This window comes from Palaemon carinicauda, chromosome 31, assembly GCF_036898095.1.
Source record: "Palaemon carinicauda isolate YSFRI2023 chromosome 31, ASM3689809v2, whole genome shotgun sequence".
Classification (NCBI taxonomy): domain Eukaryota; kingdom Metazoa; phylum Arthropoda; class Malacostraca; order Decapoda; family Palaemonidae; genus Palaemon; species Palaemon carinicauda.
In genome coordinates, this window is record NC_090755.1 from 84,265,082 (window position 1) to 84,285,311 (window position 20,230).

General features: G+C 45.7%; 1 protein-coding gene across 1 annotated transcript in view; it reads left to right on the plus strand.

Annotated features, from left to right (window-relative positions):
* LOC137624597 (transient receptor potential cation channel subfamily A member 1-like) overlaps window positions 1–20,230 on the plus strand; it is a 51,866-nt gene that overhangs the window by 26,742 nt on the left and 4,894 nt on the right. The window contains exons 6-7 of the mRNA XM_068355551.1: window positions 7,696–8,050; window positions 10,046–10,159. Of these exons, the coding sequence (XP_068211652.1) occupies window positions 7,696–8,050; window positions 10,046–10,159 (469 nt within the window). The remainder of the gene's footprint in view (window positions 1–7,695; window positions 8,051–10,045; window positions 10,160–20,230) is intronic.

A 20,230-nucleotide genomic window follows, 5' to 3' on the forward strand; every position in this document is an offset into this window, starting at 1 on the left:
ACTTGCGAGACAAGAACTGCGTTCTGCGCAGCCGCTACCTCAACTCTCGCAGCTCTCACCTCAGGAACCTCAACTCGTTCCTCAGGAACTTGCTACTGCGCATCCGCCACCCTTACAGCAAGCGCAACTCTTGAGGCAAGACACTCATGCTAGGAGTCAGCCACCTCAACCCATGCGCCTACCTTCCTCTACTCTTCCTGACCAGTCTTTGCAGCCTGAACCTCAGGTTTTTACTCAGCAACAGGGACTTGAGGATGAAACCACAGGCGTTGATGCACCCGCTTGTTCAGACTCTGCTGTTCAGCATACCACTGTTACATTGCCTTTCACTTCGCTACACTCTGGTGATGAGGCTTCTGATGAGGAAGCTGCGCACCTGGACCCCTCATCAGACGTGGAGGAACCCAAGTCTTCTCCTTTATCCATTGACTTTTGTAAGGTCCTGGCTCTTTTCAGAGAGGTATACCCAGACCATTTTATTTCTGCTACCCCTCGCTCTCCTCCATCTGAGTTTTCGCTGGGTATGCAACCTGCTAAGTCGACTTATACTAAGCTCGTCTTTGCTAGGTCATCTAAGAGAGCCTTAAGGATATTGGAGGAGTGGTTGCAGTCTAAGCAGCAGCTAGGGAAGACTTCCTTTATGTTCCCACCTACTAAGCTCACTTCTAAGGCGGGTGTATGGTATGCCACAGGAGAGGAACCAGGCTTGGGAGTCCCTGCCTCTGCCCAGGCTGACTTCTCGAGTTTGGTCGACTCTCCTCGTAGATCAGCAATGAGGCGCTCTAAAGTTTGTTGGACCTTCTCCGATTTAGACCACTTCCTAAAGGGTGTTTTTCGTGCCTTTGAGATCTTCAATTTCCTAGACTGGTGCCTGGGGGCCCTGAGCAAGAAGACCTCCCCTGCAGACAAGGACTCGGCCATGCTTTTAATGTCCTGCATGGATAAAGCTATTCGGGATGGATCTGGCGAGCTTGCTTCAATGTTTGTGTCAGGAGTTCTTAAGAAAAGGGAGCAACTGTGCTCTTTTCTTTCTTCTAGCATCACACCTTGTCAAAGGTCCCAACTCCTTTTTGCTCCGCTGTCTAAGTTCTTGTTCCCCGAAGAGCTTATCAAGGATTTGTCTGCGGCCTTGATCCAAAAAGACACTCATGATCTTGTGGCCTCTTCAGCTCGTAAGGCTAAGGTTACGCCTTCAGTTCCCAGGACCTACCGCACCCCAGTGGCTGATACTCCTGCTACAAGGTTTATTCCGCCCTTTCGTGGCAGAGCCCCCAGCCGAGGAAGCTCCCGTCCAGACTCTTCCAGGAGCAGGTCTAGGAAAGGTCCCAAGACTTCTAAAGGCAAACACTGACTCTCCTCCTCTCCAGACAGCAGTAGGAGCCAGACTCAAGACCTTCTGGCAAGCTTGGGAAAGAAGAGGTGCAGACGCCCAGTCTGTCAGGTGGCTGAGGGAGGGTTACAGGATACCATTCTGCCACAAACCCCCTTTGACCACTTCTCCCATCAACCTCTCTCCCAACTACAAGGAAAAGGACAAGAGGCTAGCGTTACACCAGGAGGTGTCGCTCTTGTTACAGAAGAAGGCAGTGGTTATAGTCCGGGACCATCAATCCCCGGGCTTCTACAACCGTCTCTTTCTGGTGGCCAAGAAGACAGGAGGTTGGAGACCGGTGCTGGACGTCAGCGCTCTCAATGCTTATGTCACCAAGCAGACGTTCACTATGGAGACGACGAAGTCGGTCCTAGCAGCGGTCAGGCAGGAGGACTGGATGGTCTCGTTGGATCTGAAAGACGCATACTTTCACGTTCCTATTCATCCAGACTCCCAACCTTTCCTGAGATTCGTTTTTGGAAAGGTTGTGTACCAATTCCAAGCCCTGTGTTTTGGCCTAAGCACAGCTCCTATGGTGTTTACGCTTCTGATGAGGAATATTGCAAAATTCCTCCACTTATCGAACATCAGAGCCTCCCTTTATTTAGACGACTGGCTGTTGAGAGCCCCCACGAGTCGTCGCTGTCTGGAGAGTCTCAAATGGACTTAAGATTTGACCAAGGAACTGGGTCTATTAGTCAACTTGGAAAAGTCCCAGCTCACTCCCTCTCAATCCATTGTTTACCTGGGAATGGAGATTCGGAGTCGGGATTTTCGGGCTTTTCCATCGGCCCCAAGAATAAGCCAAGCCCTAGAATGCATTCTGAGCATGCTGAAGAGGAGCAGTTGCTCGGTGAGACAGTGGATGAGCCTAACAGGGACCCTGTCATCGTTAGCCCTGTTTGTCGAGTTAGGGAGACTCCACCTCCGCCCTCTTCAATTCCATCTAGCAGCTCATTGGGACAAGGATTTGACGCTCGAAGCAGTCTCTATACCTGTCACCAAAGAGATGAAGACCACTCTCTTGTGGTGGAAGACCAACCTCCTTCGCAAGGAGGGCCTATCGTTAGCGATTCAGACCCCCAATCTTCATCTCTTCTCGGATGCATCAGACTCGGGCTGGGGCGCGACCCTGAACGGACAGGAATGCTCGGGAACTTGGAACTGGGAGCAGGAAACACTCCACATCAACTGCAAAGAGCTGCTGGCAGTTCATTTGGCCCTAATGAACTTCAAGTCCCTCCTGCTAGGCAAGGTGGTGGAGGTGAACTCAGACAACACCACAGCCTTAGCTTACATCTCCAAGCAGGGAGGGACCCATTCGAGGAACCTGTACGAGATAGCAAGGGACCTCCTCATTTGGTCAAGAAGTCTAAACCTCACTCTAGTAACGAGGTTCATTCAGGGCAGCATGAACGTCTCAGCAGATCGCCTAAGCAGAAAGGATCAAGTCATCCCCACGGAATGGATCCTTCACAGGAGCGTGTGCAACAGACTTTGGACCTTGTGGGGTCAACCTACGATAGATCTGTTTGCCACCTCCATGACCAAAAGGCTTCCTTTGTACTGTTCCCCAGTTCCAGACCCAGCAGCAGTTCATGTGGATGCTTTCTGCTGAATTGGTCCCATCTCGACCTTTACGCATTCCCTCCGTTCAAGATCATCAACAGGGTCATTCAGAAGTTCGTCACGCACGAAGGGACACGGCTGACGCTGGTTGCTCCCCTTTGGCCTGCAAGAGAATGGTTCACAGAGGTACTTCAATGGCTGGTCGACGTTCCCAGGACTCTCCCTCTAAGAGTGGACCTTCTACGTCAACCTCATGTAGACAAGGTACACCCAAACCTCCACGCTCTTCGTCTGACTGCCTTCAGACTGTCGAAAGATTCGCTAGAGCTAGAGGCTTTTCGAAGGAGGCAGCCAGAGCGATTGCCAGAGCAAGGAGGGTATCCACTCGTAGAGTCTACCAATCCAAGTGGGAAGTCTTCCGAAGCTGGTGTAGAGCCAATGCAGTTTCCTCTACCAATACCTCTGTAACCCAAATAGCTGACTTCCTTTTACATCTAAGGAATGAGAGATCCCTTTCGGCTCCTACGATTAAAGGGTACAGGAGTATGTTGGCCTCAGTTCTCCGCCACAGAGGTTTGGACCTTTCTTCCAACAAGGACCTTCAAGACATTCTCAAGTCTTTCGAGACTTCTAAAGAACGTCGGTTATCCACTCCAGGCTGGAATCTAGACGTAGTCTTAAGGTTCCTTATGTCCCCTAGGTTCGAACCTCTCCAGTCAGCTTCCTTCAAGGACCTTACCCTCAAGACTCTTTTCCTCGTCTGCCTTGCAACAGCTAAAAGAGTTAGTGAGGTTCACGCCTTCAGCAAGAACATTGGGTTCACATCCGAATCTGCAACATGTTCTTTACAGCTCGGATTCTTAGCTAAGAATGAACTTCCTTCACGTCCTTGGCCTAGATCGTTTGAAATCCCTAGCCTTTCCAACATGGTGGGTAACGAGCTAGAAAGAGTTCTTTGCCCTGTCAGAGCTCTGAAATATTATCTTAATAGGTCAAAACCTATACGAGGACAGTCAGAAGCCTTATGGTGTGCAATCAAGAAACCTTCGATGCCCATGTCCAAAAACGGAGTTTCGTATTACTTAAGGTTTCTGATTAGAGAAGCCCATTCTCTAATGAAGGATGAAGACCTTGCTTTGCTGAAGGTAAGGACCCACGAAGTGAGAGCTGTAGCCACTTCGATGGCCTTTAATAAGAACCGTTCTCTGCAGAGCATTATGGATGCAACTTATTGGAGGAGCAAGTCAGTGTTTGCATCGTTTTATCTTAAAGATGTCCAGTCTCTTTACGAGAACTGCTACACCCTGGGACCATTCGTAGCAGCGAGTGCAGTAGTAGGTGAGGGCTCAGCCACTACATTCCCTTAATCCCATAACCTTTTTAACCTTTCTCTTGAATATTTTTATTGTTGTTTTTGGGTTGTTACGGTAGGCTAAGAAGCCTTCCGCATCCTTTTTGATTTGGCGGGTGGTCAATTTGTTCTTGAGAAGCGCCTAGGTTAAAGGTTGTGTAGAGGTCCTTTAGTATGGGTTGCAGCCCTGTATACTTTAGCACCTTTGAGTTGATTCAGCCTTCCAAGAGGAACGCTGCGCTCAGTAAGGAAGACGATCTTATTAAAGGCAGAGTAACGGTTCAAGTCGACTTCCTTACCAGGTACTTATTATTTCATTGTTATTGTGGATAACTGATTATATGAAATACGGGATACTTAGCTATCCTTTAGTCTTGTACACTGGTTTTCACCCACCCCCCTGGGTGTGAATCAGCTACATGATTATCGGGTAAGTTTAATATTGAAAAATGTTATTTTCATTAGTAAAATAAATTTTTGAATATACTTACCCGATAATCATGATTTAATTGACCCACCCTTCCTCCCCATAGAGAACCAGTGGGCCGAGGAAAAAGTGAGGTGGCGTCAACAACAAGTACTGTAGTACCTGGCCACAGGTGGCGCTGGTGAGTACACCCCCTTCTAGTATAGTGATAGCTGGCGTATCCCTCCCGTAGAATTCTGTCGGGCAACGGAGTTGACAGCTACATGATTATCGGGTAAGTATATTCAAAAATTTATTTTACTAATGAAAATAACATTTTATTTCATGATTATAGGCTCTTGGTTCATAGGGATTTTCTTGTCTTCCTCTACTCCAGTTTGCTTTTATGTGCGTAAAGCACACGTAATCTTGTTTGAAATTCTGCCCGATAACCAAAACTAACAAAGAAAATATTCTATAAAACTATGGTTCATATATCTATGAAACTTTAAAACATAAATTTCATTTATTCTCCAAATAGACCACTTTTTATTTGCCTTTTATTATATTTAATCTTTGTGCTTAGAGTAATTTATAGGATATAATTTTTTTTATTATATTTGTTCATTCAGATATCCATTACTATAATTCAGTTTCTTTTGTTCCTCTGCACATACAAACCTTTTTTTTACTTTATTTAGGCAGTCTTCAGCAAGGATGGAATGACAGTAAAATTGTTAATGAAGTAGTTAATGACACAGACTTCCCTTTTATCTTTAGCCATAGCAAGTACAGGACTGTACAGATGAACTGTTGCATTCTATCCAAAGGTGTTTAATCTTTTGTTCATACTTTTTAGTTTGAATGGTTTATGTTGGCTTCATGTTAATAATGAAGAAAATCAGTAATTCATACCCTCGGTTCTTTTTTTTTCCGAGCGTGATTGTTCGCAGTTACTCCCATGTGTCCAGTGTATACCGTGGCCTTCTGTTAAAGGGAGGGCATATTCTATGAGGAAGGAGGAAGGTTAAGTTTCATTTAGCATCCTCCTTAGCAATGCCCAGACAATGCCGAAGAGGCTGTATAGTACTTTGCTCCCCTCATTGAGTTTGCTGATTGCTGAATTTCTGGATATATATACTCCACTAGCTTGGTCCCGGTGAGTATGCTTCAGGAGCAGTGAGAACTCAGATCTACATCAGTGTGTTTTTTCAGGGTTGGTGGAGTGAGGTGATTGCTGCACAATAGCATGTGCTGGAACCACCAACCACCTATTAAATACAGCTGATGACGAGTTTAAGCTAAGGAAGAATAGGTAGACCCTATTTTTTATTTATACAGGAGCTATTAGCAAATGTTACTTCACCCCCCCTTGTGTTCCCAGTGAAATCAGTGGTGAGCCCAGTTCCAGTGATTATTCCCATAATGTGTCAGAAGCAGATAAAAGCTTTTGCTTCAAAGTCCCAGTGCCAAAGCCAGTAATGGGCGTGAGGACGCTCTGGATCCAATTACACATATGCTTGTCGGCACAGGACTGCCCACGAGTGCTGTGCTTGCTATAATGGTGTCTGTGGCGCCTATTATGCTTTTGCCAGTAACCTCAGTCCCTGTTACCGGTGCCTTCGAACAAAGAATTCACAGAATTCTAGGAAAGCCAGTTGAAAGACTCCACCACTTTTAGGGGGAGGTGGATGGCTCCTGGTAGGTCTCCAGTCTAAGCGCCACTGTCTCGTGGATTTGAAATGGGGCATTTGGCTTAACTACCCTGGTTCCAGGCTGGCTAGAGATTTACGGCCCCATGTGAGGCCAGCTTGCTTTCCGTTGGCCAGCATGCCCTCCTTCACCTTTTCTACCTTTTCTCTGTTTAGGATACTTTGATATCCCAAATTGAGAAGATGGCACCTCGAGAGGACTTTTTTCAGCAGGCAGCCACTAGTTGGTGGCTGAGGTGATATGGCCTTGGGCTCATGAACATATGGCCTTGGGGGATGAAGGAGTTTTGAAGTACCAGATAATCTTCTTAGACTTTTCTTTAAGGGAGTATACCCACAAGTCCAACACTTTTGGTCTTAAGTCCTTGTGGTGGCTGCTAAAGTAGTTGTGTTGCCAGCATAGCTCCCATGCTATACAGAAACAATCTTGTAGTAACATGTTTGAAATAGGTCTTGAAGAAAGGTAGGTTGACTGGCTTTTCTGCTTCTTCTCCCCTTTACCTTCTCTGGAGATAAAGCAGTCGCACCCTTACACTCTGGATCTGACAGTGATGTTAGTAAACTGCATTTCTGAGCACCATTCCTATTAGACAAGATCTGTAAGAAGTAGTTCTCCTCCTCCTCCCATAATGAGAGGGAGGATGGTGAAATGAAGTATATCACATTGGTTATCATGTGCCAGGTACAGTACATTATTTCATTTCAGACTGCATCTCACCTGTTGGAGGAAAAATTTCTTTATTGACCTATCGAGTATCAGGTACATAAGTACTAGCCAGGCCTTATTAGCCAGGTCCTCCCTATAATGCTGATTGTAGGTTGCTGAAGTCATCTCCTGTCTCCCACACGCGAACAGGGAAGAAAAAGAACTAATCAGTTTGGTTCTAGGGGGACTCCCATTCCACCAGCAAGAGGGTATTCTTATTTTAAAGGACGAATGTTTTTTATGTGTATAGGAACAAATAGCAGAATTTAAAAGTAACCTGCAGTTTTTCATGCTATATAAACCCGAGTCCTTTTCAAGTTAAACTTCCTACCTCAACTACCCCTCTGAGTCATCAGCTGAAGGTTAAAAGCAAAGTCTTCGACAGGAGAGTGGGAAGGGCTACTCGCCCATGCTCACCACGTGTTAACTACCTTGTTAACAATTTTAACAGCCATTCTAGCTCTGCTGACCCTATTTTAAATATCTCAGAGTTGTACAGCTAGGGAAAATACAAATTACAATACTGTATATTTAAGATTTATAATTTTTTGGCCGTCATCATTGTCTCTTAAATTACAGGAACTGGTTGCACATTCAAGAAAATTGTAATCTGACAAGCAGTGACACATACAAACAAGACTTCTGTGCCATTGCAGATGGAATATCAATGAGATGGTCAGAGGGTATTAAAAGCCCTAGTATTAATAGCACAAGTATGAACAACACAGGGATGAACAACGCAAGTTTTGACAGCACTTCAGTAAATGATACCGAGGATCTGGCAGTTCCATCTCTGTTCAGTGATATCGAAAATAACACACTATTGTGCATTGAAAATTATGCAGATACAGGCGCTACTAAAACGGTCTTATGGATTGGCTTACTAGTTCTGACTACAGTCATCATTTTGCTAGAACTCAATTTTTTGTTCAGGGTAAGTGAAGTACATTGATAATTCTCAATACTCTCTTAGTTATATGGCAATATATCATTTTTGTCTGTAGATTAATTCCTACGTTGTTCCTGCACTAACAAACCTTACGCTATTTATCTTTCGACAGAGCTGGAAGGTTAGCCAATAAGACTTTAATGTGAGGTGGCAACCCTACCTAACTCCTATTCATGATCTCACTTCAGCGTTTCATCCAATGTTACCTTTCTTCATCTTCTGTTGTAATAACAGATCCATCTCTTTTTTTATGGGTATATACTTCTTCTTCTTTGCTCCAATAGAGATTTCATTAATAATTCTGTAGCAATTCTTACACCATACCCACTCCCTGAATTCATAGCTTAGCCTCATTTGCTTTCCTGTCTAAATATTCTCTCCATTCATTCCTCTCTCTTCTTTTGACTTTACTATTAACACTGGGATACTTAGCATACTCTACCTTGTAATTTTTATTACTTCCTAATTATAACAGCAAAGGTTTGGAATATTTTAAAGAGGTTGATGATCAGCCATACAGATATAGGGGCCGACTATACTTTGTAACATTCTCTACCTCCATAATGTACAGTATATGATTAAGGGTAATGTCCTGCACGTCCTCAGGTGGAACTGTTACTTTTGTCGTTTAATTTACTATTTATTGATATAGGCAGTGATTTCTTTTATCATAACAATTATAGTAATCATAAAAGCTAATTAGCGGTTGTCATATAGTAGAAAATTATATAGACGTTCAATCTGTACTTGTCTATGTTATTCGGTTTTTATAAAGTTATCAGATATGCAGAAAATCTTCAACTTATAAACTTAATAGGTTTGAAAAAGCACTTTGTAAGTCAAATTGAGTACAAGTTGAATTTTGTTAAATTTTGGCCTAGGGAAGGCTTCACCTAACTCATTCCATTGATTTTCAGCTACAAAAATCAACAAAACTATTCCCATTTCATCTTGCAAATGTTGTCTTGCTTATTTCGTTAAATGATATAATAGTTTTACTATAGTCCATTTCTTTTAACTTGTCATATTTGCACCTACTCACAGCGGTGCCCTTTTAGCTCGGAAATATTTCCTGATCGCTGATTGGTTGGACAAGATAATTCTAACCAATCAGCGACCAGGAAACTTTTCCGAGCTAAAAGGGCACTGTTGCGAGTCTGTGTAAATATGACTCGCTGAAAGAAATGGACCATAGTGTTTCGTTATGAACTTTTGATACAGTATCTGAAATTTATTATTCCAGTTGGATTTGTATTTGTATCTCCTTGTTTATAAGTTGAGCGCCTTCTGTACTAATACTGTATATGGGTTATTAGTCTTTACATATGATTATATAAAATCTACAGCTTTATCCCCATAGTTTGTTATTGGATTACTTGTTTTGGGAAATTTCACGAAGCCTTTTGTGCATCCTTAGAGTGTCAGCAGATCCTTAACCCTTTTACCCCCAGGCTCTTTGGAAATTTCCAACCCTTAACCCCCAGGGTGTTATTTTTTCCCCAGCACATTTTGCAGTATATTTGTTTTAAATTGCTCTAACAGCCTTAATTTTTGTCATAGAGAGGTCAGGTTGGTCTCAATCTCTTGGAAAATGCCTGAATTTTCTCAAAAAATTATCAAAAATAGGGGAAAAAAAATTTATGGCATTTTTTTGCGAGGACGTATCGGTACGTCCATGGGGGTAAAGGGATGGGTTTTGTGAAACGTACCAGTACGTCCTTTGGGGGTAAAAGGGTTAATAATTGTGGGTGGTTATGCTTCTAGGTAAATGGGAAAGCAGAATTTGATTGTAATCCATTGATTTTTACACACTTATTGGCTTAAAAAAAGTAAAAACAGTATTTAAAACTGTTTTGTTCACTAATGAAATAAAGCCTATGCATAATTACAATTAGATTGCTATGAAACCTGAATATATTGAAGATTCGGTTTTCAAAGTGTCTTGCAATGGATGATTTAACAATTACATTTTTCTTTCAGTTAAAAAAGGACTTCCTACAACGAGATCACTTTTTGCAAGGCATCAGGATACTTTTTGTCCTAATTTTATTGATCCCTCACGATGGATGCGAGTACAAATACCTCATTTTGAAGGTAAGTAGTTTCATTGTAATATATATATAGTCTAATGTTTTGTAATAAGATCTTTAATGTTATCTTATGCATAATTTAGTGTGACTGATGATATTAGGTAAATATACATGATTGAATTTTAATTAAGACTAGTACACTAAATTCATGAATTCTTAAGCCCTGTCCACACGATTGAGCAGGCTCAAAGGGCAAACAGTGATACCAAACCTCAAAAGATAGTGAGAATAACGGTTGATGACGTCAGAAGCGGGAAAAAGACAGGCAGGGATCTGGCAACAAACAGTGCTGCCAGATTTTTGTCAGTGGTTTTCCCGCTTCTTGACGTCATCAACCCTCATTCTCACTATCTAATATTGTCTGGTATCACTGTTTGCCTGTCAAGCAAGCTTGATCGTGTGGACATGGCTTTAGACATCCATAGACTTGTCTTTTGTAGTGTGATAGTTCATTAATGGCGGAGAGAAATACTTGGCCATTTCCTGATATACTTATATGCTTTCAAGAAAATAATTTAATTAGTGACCAGTTAAATACAGTATTATTATTGCGTAAATGAATGAGAAAATAACAACTATTAGAACTGGTTCATGAATTTTTATTTGGTTTTACTCGGCAGCTAACATGGAGGAGGAAGGGTATGAAGGTGAGAATTTGTGTTTAGATTTAGACGGTGTCAAGTTAGCACTTACACTTGATTGCTAGTTCTATTATTATTACTAGCTAAGCTACAACTCTAGTTGGAAAAGCAAGATGCTAGAAGCCCAAGGGCTCCAACAGGGTAAAATAGCCCAGTGAGAAAAAGAAATAAGGAAATAAATAAAAGATATAAGAAGTAATGAACAATTAAAATAAAATGTTTTAAAAACATCAGCAACATTAAAACAGATATTTCATAAATAAACTACAGTATAAAAGGACTTATGTCATAGGCAAGTATGGAAATAATAGATTTTAGTTTAAAAACTATGTTTTTGTTTTGAGCTTTTTACCTTGCAACGTACTTCAATTAACCACATCATCGCATTATGCCTAAACTCCCCGTGAAATTGGAATAAATCAAACCAATAGTTTATCCATATGATTCATCAGAAAAGAAATGGAGAAGTCGTTCAGCAAGTTTATTTAATGGTCATACAGAGATTGGCCCATGGGTTTTTAGTAGGCATATTTCACAAGAGAGCTCCTAAATACACTATGCAATAACCATACGACACATATTTTGCTAATGTAGTTTTCAGAAGACAGAATTGGGTGTTGGTCCAAAAACCTATCTTGCATTTTATCAGAATCTGAAAATTTGTATTTAAGATTTTAATAAGCATAGGTTTAAAAGATAACATTTAAGAATCTATTTATTGTAGATTTTTATCTCGTTAATGTTTTTATCGTTAAGATTTTTTAATATTTTTTTATCTCCCAATGTTTTTATCGTTAAGATTTTTTATATTTTTTTATCTCCCAAATTTATTCAGCCCACCTCTGTAGGAGGCAAATTGTATCATTGGGGTTGTAAATCTCCATCCCTTTAATCTAATAATGATGTTTTAAGACTTTAATGGTCTTGAGAATAAGTTTATTAGGTGAAATCTAAATGTCTATGATAGATTTATTTTTCTAGGTTACTTTTAGTCAATTAGATTTAATATAACTTACATTTGTTCCGTAACTGAAATACAAACCACGCTATTTAATGAGTAATTACTTTCGGCGTAGTTGAAATGACGAGCCATTAGAATTTTAACAAGGGTTTACTACTCCACCGCTAGTTAGCGGGGGGTAGAGAGGGTAGCTTGCTAACCCCCCCCCCCCCCCCCCACACACACACACACACACACACACACACACACACACACACACACACACACACACACACACACCTGTGCTGATCTCACTTTGCTCTCGGCTCGGGTGCTAGACGGACGTGTCCGCTGTCACCCTCGCCTTCTCTGACAGCCATTACTAATCTTTTGTTTGCGTTTTCTTTGACAGTGTTTGTGAAGTTGGCCTCTGCGATGCGTAAGTGTCCTGGTTTACCTGACCGCCCTTGTGGTACCTATATGTCGGCGGTCGAAACGGAACCCCATACCTTGTGTCCTTACTGTAGGGGCCAACGGTGTGATAAGAGTAACGTATGTGGTGAGTGCAGGGAGTGGTCTACCTCCCAGTGGGAGAGGTTATCCCGGCGCCGGAAGGAGTAGTCCAGGCGGGATATTTCTCCTTCGAAGATTTCTTTGAAAGGAGAAAATCCCAAGGGCTCTTCTTCCGTGCCCCAAACCTCCTCCGAAGCTCCCACTCGATCGGTTTCTTCCAAGAAGCTGTCAAGTGGTAGCGTAGGCCGCAGTTCTGTTGACCGATCTCGGGGTTTGGGAGAGGGAGTTGCCTCCCATAGCAAGGCAGCTCCTTTAAATTTAAATGTCAATGTAACTAATAATGATTTGTTGCAGCTTTGGGCTTCCTTGGGGCTTGAGGGTTCGCCCTCCAAGGAAGCCTTGTTTGACATGATCAAATTGGGAGCAGCTGTCAAACAATCGCCGACTTTAGCAGAGGTTGATCCTCTGTCTATCGTCGACGTTGTTGGCAGAGGCTTCTGATGAGTTGTATCAAACCTCTGCTCCTGATGTTGCTGATGTAGCTGAAGGCTTAGTTCCCCCCTCCGAACATCCTTCGAGGGAGGAACTAAGTCCAACGGTCTCTCCTGCCTGTGATTCTCTCCCTCGGGGGAGTTCACTAACAGAGACTCCTCTTCAGAGGACTGCTGGTCAGCCTGCTGACCCCACGGCCCCCAGAGGGCATATAAGGAGTAAAGCCCGCCTTCCTCTTCGCCCTAGAGGACTTCCTTCATCTCACAAGGGTGTTAGGAGGCGCCTCTTCGGTTCGTCATCACCGCAGTCCGCCGCAGAGGAACCTCGCCGTCATTCGCCGACCCTTCCAGCTACATCCCTGGACCTCTCCGCAGATCATTCGCGATCTCCTTCGGTGGAAGGTCGTCCTTGCAAAGGACACGCCGACCTTCCACCTGCCAGACTTACTGACCTGCCGTCGCCGTTCCTGGCCGCTGATGGGCTGTGGGCGCCCACGAACCCTGTTTTTAAACGGGCATCGGTTCCTTCGGGGCACAAGGGACTTTCACACATTGTGTCTAAGTCCCTTACGCACCAGGTATCCCCTGCGCGCCAGCGCGCAATTACGCGCAATTACGCGCAAGCGCTCTCCAGCTACTGTTCCTGTTATAGCGCGCCAGCGCTCACCTGCGCGTCAACGCTCACCTGTGCGCCAACGCTCACCTGTTCGCCAGCGTGCCACTGCGCGCCCTCATCCTGATGCGCGCCCACGTTCTCCTGCGCGCCAGCGCTCTCCTACGTGCCAGCGCTCTCCTACGCGCCAGCACTCGCCTGCGCGCCAACAATCTCCTGCGCGCCCACGATCTAATGATCTGGGCACAAAGGGGAAGATAATGTCTTCCCCTGCTCGCCAGCGCTCTCCAATGCGCCATCAAACGCATCCTTCACCTACGCGCCATTGCGCGCAGTCTCCAATGCGCACCCACGCGCGCCCTCCTGTTGTTCCTGATGTGTGCCCTCATGTGCGCCCGCACGCAAGGGATATATCTCCTGCGCGCGCGAACAATCACTTGCTGCGCGCCCTCTGCTATCACCAGGACGTGCCCCTGCGCGCCCTCTGCTATCACTAGGACGTGCCATCGATCGCCCGCCCGCCCGCCATTGCCTGCGCGCCAGCGCTCGCCCACCCGTCATTGTCTGCGCGCCAGCGCTCGCCCGCGCGCCCTCGCCATCGCCCGCGCGCCCTCGCCATCGCCCGCGCGCCCTCGCCCGCGCGCCCTCGCCATCGCCCACGCGCGAACAATCGCCCGCACGCGATCCAGGCAAAATTCCAGCGCGATCCCACGCGCAAGGCTGCAGGACGACGCGCGGCCAGGTCATCGTCATCGCGTTCTCCCCCCTGCAAGCGCAGAACAGCGCGCTCGCCGGAGGGAGGGAGGACTCCGGATAGGTCCAGGAACTTTATTTCTTCTTTTCAGGCAGACCCTACTTTGGTAACTCCTCCTAGGGATCGAACGATCTCCTTCCCTCCAGAGGGAGTATCTGACAGCGCAGCTGTCAGTCAGCAGCCATGGTTTGGGACCCTTGTCAGAGCGGTCGTGCAGGCTTTTAAGCCTGTTCTCTCTGAGCTGGGCCACAAATCAGTGGCAGTTTCAAATCCCCTGAAGAGGAAGAGAGGAGTAGCTGACGTGGTGACTTCTGTAAGGGCGAAGATGACTCCTCAGAAGTCTTTGAGGAAGGCCTCCTCCCCCCCCAGACTTTCTCTCCCTCTCCTTCGGACGAAGATTTCCCGTCCTTAGGAGAGTCACGTGAGGTGAGGCGTTCCCCCGTCGCACCAATGAGGGAAACCCCACCTCGCGCAGAGAAGTCTTCTCGGGTAGGGGTAGAGAAGAGCCTCCCACCATCACTGTTGGAGTCCTGTATCCCTCCCAGGAGGGAGTCAAAGGACTCCAAGACTATTCCGAAGTTGTCTTCAAGGATTAGACCAGAGCCAGCCAAGCCCTCGGAGAATGTCCACGAGTCCCCCCAAGAAGAGCCTTTGGGGACAGGAGACTTCGCTGCCAGCCCTTCAGGAGGAGAGCTACAGGAGTCAGAGCATGCGTTCAGGCAGGTTCTGACCCTTATGAGGAATCTCAATGGGTTCGCGGACCCAGAGATTCCTCCTCGTGAGGACAAGGACACAGTCTTGGACCGAGTCTTTGGTACTCATAAACCCTCTAGGGTCAGCGCGGCTTTGCCCTGGTCCCAAGGGGTTAAGAGTGCCAGAGATAAGTTCGAGGGCCAGCTCTCCGAGCTTGCCTCCTCCAGCTGTTCCAGCGCTGGTAACAAACTCCTCCCACCTCCTCGTATCCATCAGAGGAGGTACTTCGACATCATGGAGGGGACTTGTTTAGCTCTTCCCTTACACCATTCTTTGGAAGAGCTTACCAGGGGAGTCCTTCTAGAGAGAGACTCCAGCCGGCAAGTGTCTTTCTCAGCTACGGAGATCCTTATCCAGGAGAAGGTGGCGAAGTGTGCCATGCAGGCAACTTCGTGGCTGGACATCTGGCTAGGGTCTCTGGGCATCTTGTTACTGAGGACTTGTCCAAGGAGAGTACCAGGAGTGCCATGGAGACCTTTCTACTTTCAGGCATTCGTACCATTGAGTTTCTAGCCCACCAAGTCTCGAACTTGTGGGCTAATACCATCTTGAAGCGTCGAGATGCGGTGTCTTAGAGATTCCACCAGAAGGTCCCCAGCACCGAGATCAGCAGGCTCAGACATTCCTCCATCTTGGGGAGGAATCTGTTTGAGCCTAAGGACGTGGAGCAGGCGGCTGAGAGGTGGAGGAAGTCCAACCAGGACTCTCTCCTACATAGGGCTTTAACATCAAAGCCCTATAAACCTCCAGCAACCCAACAACCACGCCCTACCAAGACCACGAAACCGGCAGCGGCAGCGAAGACAACGGTGTCAAAGCCCTTTCCTGTCAAGGACAAGAAAGGCAAAAAGTCCTCCAGGGGAGGGAAAAATCCTAGAGGGAGTGGCCGAGGTTGTAAACGCTAGGATTGGCAGTCCCCCTGCATGTCCACCAGTGGGGGGATGCCTACAAACTTGCGCAAGCAGGTGGCAGCAACTCGGGGCCGATTCCTGGACGATTTCCGTAATCAGTCAAGGATATCGTGTCCCGTTCATAACATCTCTACCTCCTCTGACAGCGAATCCAGTGTCGTTGAGCTCCCTTGCTATGGGATCGGCAAGGGGGCAAGCCCTTCGGGCAGAAGTTAATACTTTGTTGAAGAAGGGCGCTCTCCAAGAGGTCGTCGACGGGTCCCCAGGCTTCTTCAGTCGACTCTTTCTTGTAAAGAAGGCGTCTGGAGGCTGGAGACCAGTCATCGACCTCTCAGCTCTGAACAGGTTTGTCAAGCAGACCCCGTTCAGCATGGAGACGGCAGACACGGTCAGACTTGCAGTGATACCGCAAGACTTCATGTGTACACTGGATCTGAAGGACGTGTACTTCCAGATCCCAGTCCATCCGTCTTCAAGGAAGTACTTAAGATTCAGCCTAGACAACAAGATCTACCAGTTCAAGGTGCTGTGTTTTGGTCTCTCCACAACACCTCAGGTTTTCACCAGTGTGTTCACCCTAATATCGTCGTGGGCACACTGGATCGGCATCCGTCTCCTCCGTTATCTGGACGACTGGCTGATCCTAGCAGACTCTGAGTCAGCCCTTCTTCGACACCGAGACAAACTTCTTGGACTTTGCCAAGATCTGGGGATTATGGTAAATCTCGAGAAGTCTTCTCTGCTTCCTACTCAAAGACTGGTATATCTAGGCATGATCATAGACACCAATCTCCACAAAGCCTTCCCATCAGACGACAGGATAGCAAGGCTGAGGAGGGTCGCGAGTCCTTTCCTCAGACGAGAAGAACTCCCAGCCCAATCGTGGTTACGTCTCCTCGGTCACCTCTCATCCTTGGCACGTCTAGTTCCCAACGGTTGCCTCAGAATGAGATCTCTGCAATGGCGACTCAAGTCCCGGTGGAATCAAGGACACTATTCCCCGGACATCATGATCCCTATGGGTCCTGCGGAACGGACGGATCTTCAGTGGTGGGTGACAGACGAGAACCTACGAAGGGGAGTGGATCTTCTCGTCCTCGCCCTGGATTTGATGCTGTTTTCGGACGCCTCTAAGAAAGGGTGGGGCGCCCACGTTCTGCACCACAGGACCTCAGGCCTGTGGTCAGAATCAGAAAAGTTCCTTCAAACAAATCTGCTAGAAATGAAGGCCGTATTCCTGGCCCTTCAACAGTTCCAACAATACCTGGCGGGTCACTCTGTGGTGGTGATGAGCGATAACACCACAGTAGTGGCTTACATCGACAAGCAGGGAGGTACCTTTTCAGAGCAGCTATCCCATCTCGCAGTAGAGATACTGAGATGGACCGAAGTCCACTCGATTCCACTATCGGCTCGCTTCATTCCAGGCAAGAGGAATGTGCTCGCCGACAGTCTGAGCAGAGCATCTCAGATAGTGAGTACCGAGTGGTCTTTGTATCATCTAGTAGCCAACAAAGTCCTGACTTTGTGGGGTTCCCCGACTGTGGATCTGTTCGCTACAGCGCTGAACTTCAAGCTCCCGCTGTACTGCTCCCCAGTCCCGGATCCCAAGGCACTCTGGCAAGATGCCTTCCAACAACGGTGGGACAACATCGACGTATACGCCTTTCCCCCATTCTGTCTGATGAGGAGGGTACTCAACAAGCCCAGAATATCGGTCAATCTCTCGATGACCCTTATAGCTCCGCTATGGCATCACGCGAAATGGTTTCCAGACCTTCTGCAACTCCTAACGGAACTTCTGAGAGAACTCCCTCCACGACACGAGCTACTCAAACAACCAAACGCCAACATCTTTCACAAAGCCGTAGCTTCGCTTCGACTTCACGCCTGGAGACTATCCAGCATCTCGTCGCAGAGAGAGGATTTTCGCAACAGGTTGCGAACAGGATGTCTGAACACCTGCGAAGGTCATCCGCAGCGGTCTACCAGGCAAAGTGGAGAGTTTTCTGTGGTTGGTGTCGTGGAAGGGGTATCTCTCCACTCGATGCCACTATTCCAGCAATAGCGGAGTTCTTCGTGTATTTGCGAGAAGAAATGCGCCTTTCAGTCTCGGCAGTGAAAGGCTATCGCTCGGCCTTAAGTCTAGCCTTCAGGCTCAAAGGAGTGGACATTTCTTCTTCGCTGGAACTTTCCCTACTCATACGAAGACTTGGTAGACGGTGTTCCTACTAGCTTTGGCCTTGGCCAAGCGAGTCAGTGAACTTCATGGTCTCTCGTATGACATCGCCCATTCAAGGGGATGGGGGGAGGTAATGTTCAGATTCGTCCCTGAGTTTGTTGCTAAGACTCAGAATCCGGAAGTGCCGGACCCTCGGTTCGACTCTTTCCAGATTTCGAGTCTTCGTTCTGTAACAGATGACCCAGACCATCTCCTACTGTACCCGGTAAGGAGTCCGAGGCTATATCTCAAAAGAACGGCTGCAGTTCGTCCCCAAGTGCAGGCATTGTTTGTGAGCACGGAGGACAAAGAGGAGGGTTACCAAGAATACTATCTGAGCATGGATTCGCAAGGTAATCCATCTGTCCCTGAATCCTGACCCTCCTCCGTCACGTCGCCCTAGAGCACATGATGTCAGGGGCGTAACTACGTCCCTGGCCTTCAAAAAGAACTTCTCAGTGACGCAGGTTCTACAAGCAGTGGTGTGGAAGCATCAGACAACCTTCACAGCCCACTACCTGCAAGACGTGACCCACAGGAGGCTCGATACGTTCTCTATCGGCCCTGTGGTGGCTGCACAACAGCTGGTTTAAACCTCGGGCTCCTTAATGAACGAGTAGCAGAAGGTTGAGGGCATTGTTACCCGGTTTTAGTCTGCATGAATGAAAAGGTTTGTCTGGCCCTTATTCTTTTCTTCATCCTTCCCTCTCTTGGGGAAAGCAGCATCCTGGGTTCTCTGGACAGCTGACCTCAAACCACTGCAGGTAAACCATGTCTCCTTGTGTTCCTAGTATTAAGCTAATACTGTCACGTCCCCATACCTTGACAAGGTGGTATTGGGAGTCCTAGCCTAAAGTTTCCATCTAATGGACTTCAGGTCAACTTCCTAGGACGAGTCACTCTTCAAAACCTTCACACACAGCTTACTTAGGCCGCAGCCCTTGCACAGCAAGGTGCTAACGAGGTGCAGGGACTCCTTATTGTTGAGTGCTGACACACTCAGATACTGAGTCCCCGGGCATAGCCAAAAGCCAGTACTGGCCGGGACTTACCACCCTTCCTAAGGGTTGAGTCACCCATATTAAATAGCGTGGTTTGTGTTTCAGTTACGGAACAAATAACAAATTCGTAGGTAATTTGTATTTTTCCTAACTATACAAACCTTAGCTATTTAATCAAACTTGCCCGCCAGCCCTATCCACCGTGAAGTTGTACCTCTAAGTAAAATGAGCTCAGCACAGGTGTGTGTGAGGGGGGGTAGCAAGCTACCCTCCCTACCCCCCGCTAACTAGCGGTGGGGTAGTAAACCCTCGTTAAATTTCTAATGGCTCGTTATTTCAGCTACGCCGAAAGTAATTACCCATATCAAATAGCTAAGGTTTGTATAGTTAGGAAAAATACAAATTACCTACGAATTTGTCATATACAGTACTGTATATATATATTTGGGGCAGCTCTTCAAGAGTCAAGTTTGACTCCTAGGGCTGATTAATTTCCTCCCCCCCCCTTTTTTTTTTTTTTTTTTTTTTTTTTTTAATAATTTTTGTTTGTATTCCTTCAACATTGTAATCAACCTATGACTTGTTTTCAAAAATTAAGCATTTTTGAGATTTTAAAGGTGAAATACTCCAATTTCAATGTATAATTTAAATATTGATGACAAAATTTTAGTAACAAAATCCATTAATACGGGATGACAACTGTGTACGTGTGTATGTTGAATTGTAGAATATTATATTGAATTACCTGTGAGAAAATTATGGGTTAAATAATTGTTTGAGTGTGTATACAGTTCTGTGATTATTGTCAGAATAATCCTGTACTCTTTCTATTAAAAAGAAAGGAAAGATTATCTTCCATTTTAAAAATGAATACTGTATCAGAATTTAAATTTGTTCAATGTCTTGCTCATCAGTTGGATAATAAACTTGAAGTTAGAATAAATAACCCTTCACAGAATAGAAATAGATGGTAACCATGTACATTTAAATGGTTTGACTATTTAGCAATGAAGAAACTATATTTTAAACATTCAGTATATCATGGTAAAAAAAATTACCTGTTTAATGAATTAGCTTGGAATTGTCTTATCGGAAAAGACAGCTGTAACCTATTTTCATGAGAAGACAATCAGACTTTGTTACTCTCATAATGATCTTTAGTCAGAAGAGCCAAGATGACCAAGATCAGTTTAAAGCCTTAGCATTAAAATTCACACCTTCAGACAACTAAACCTTG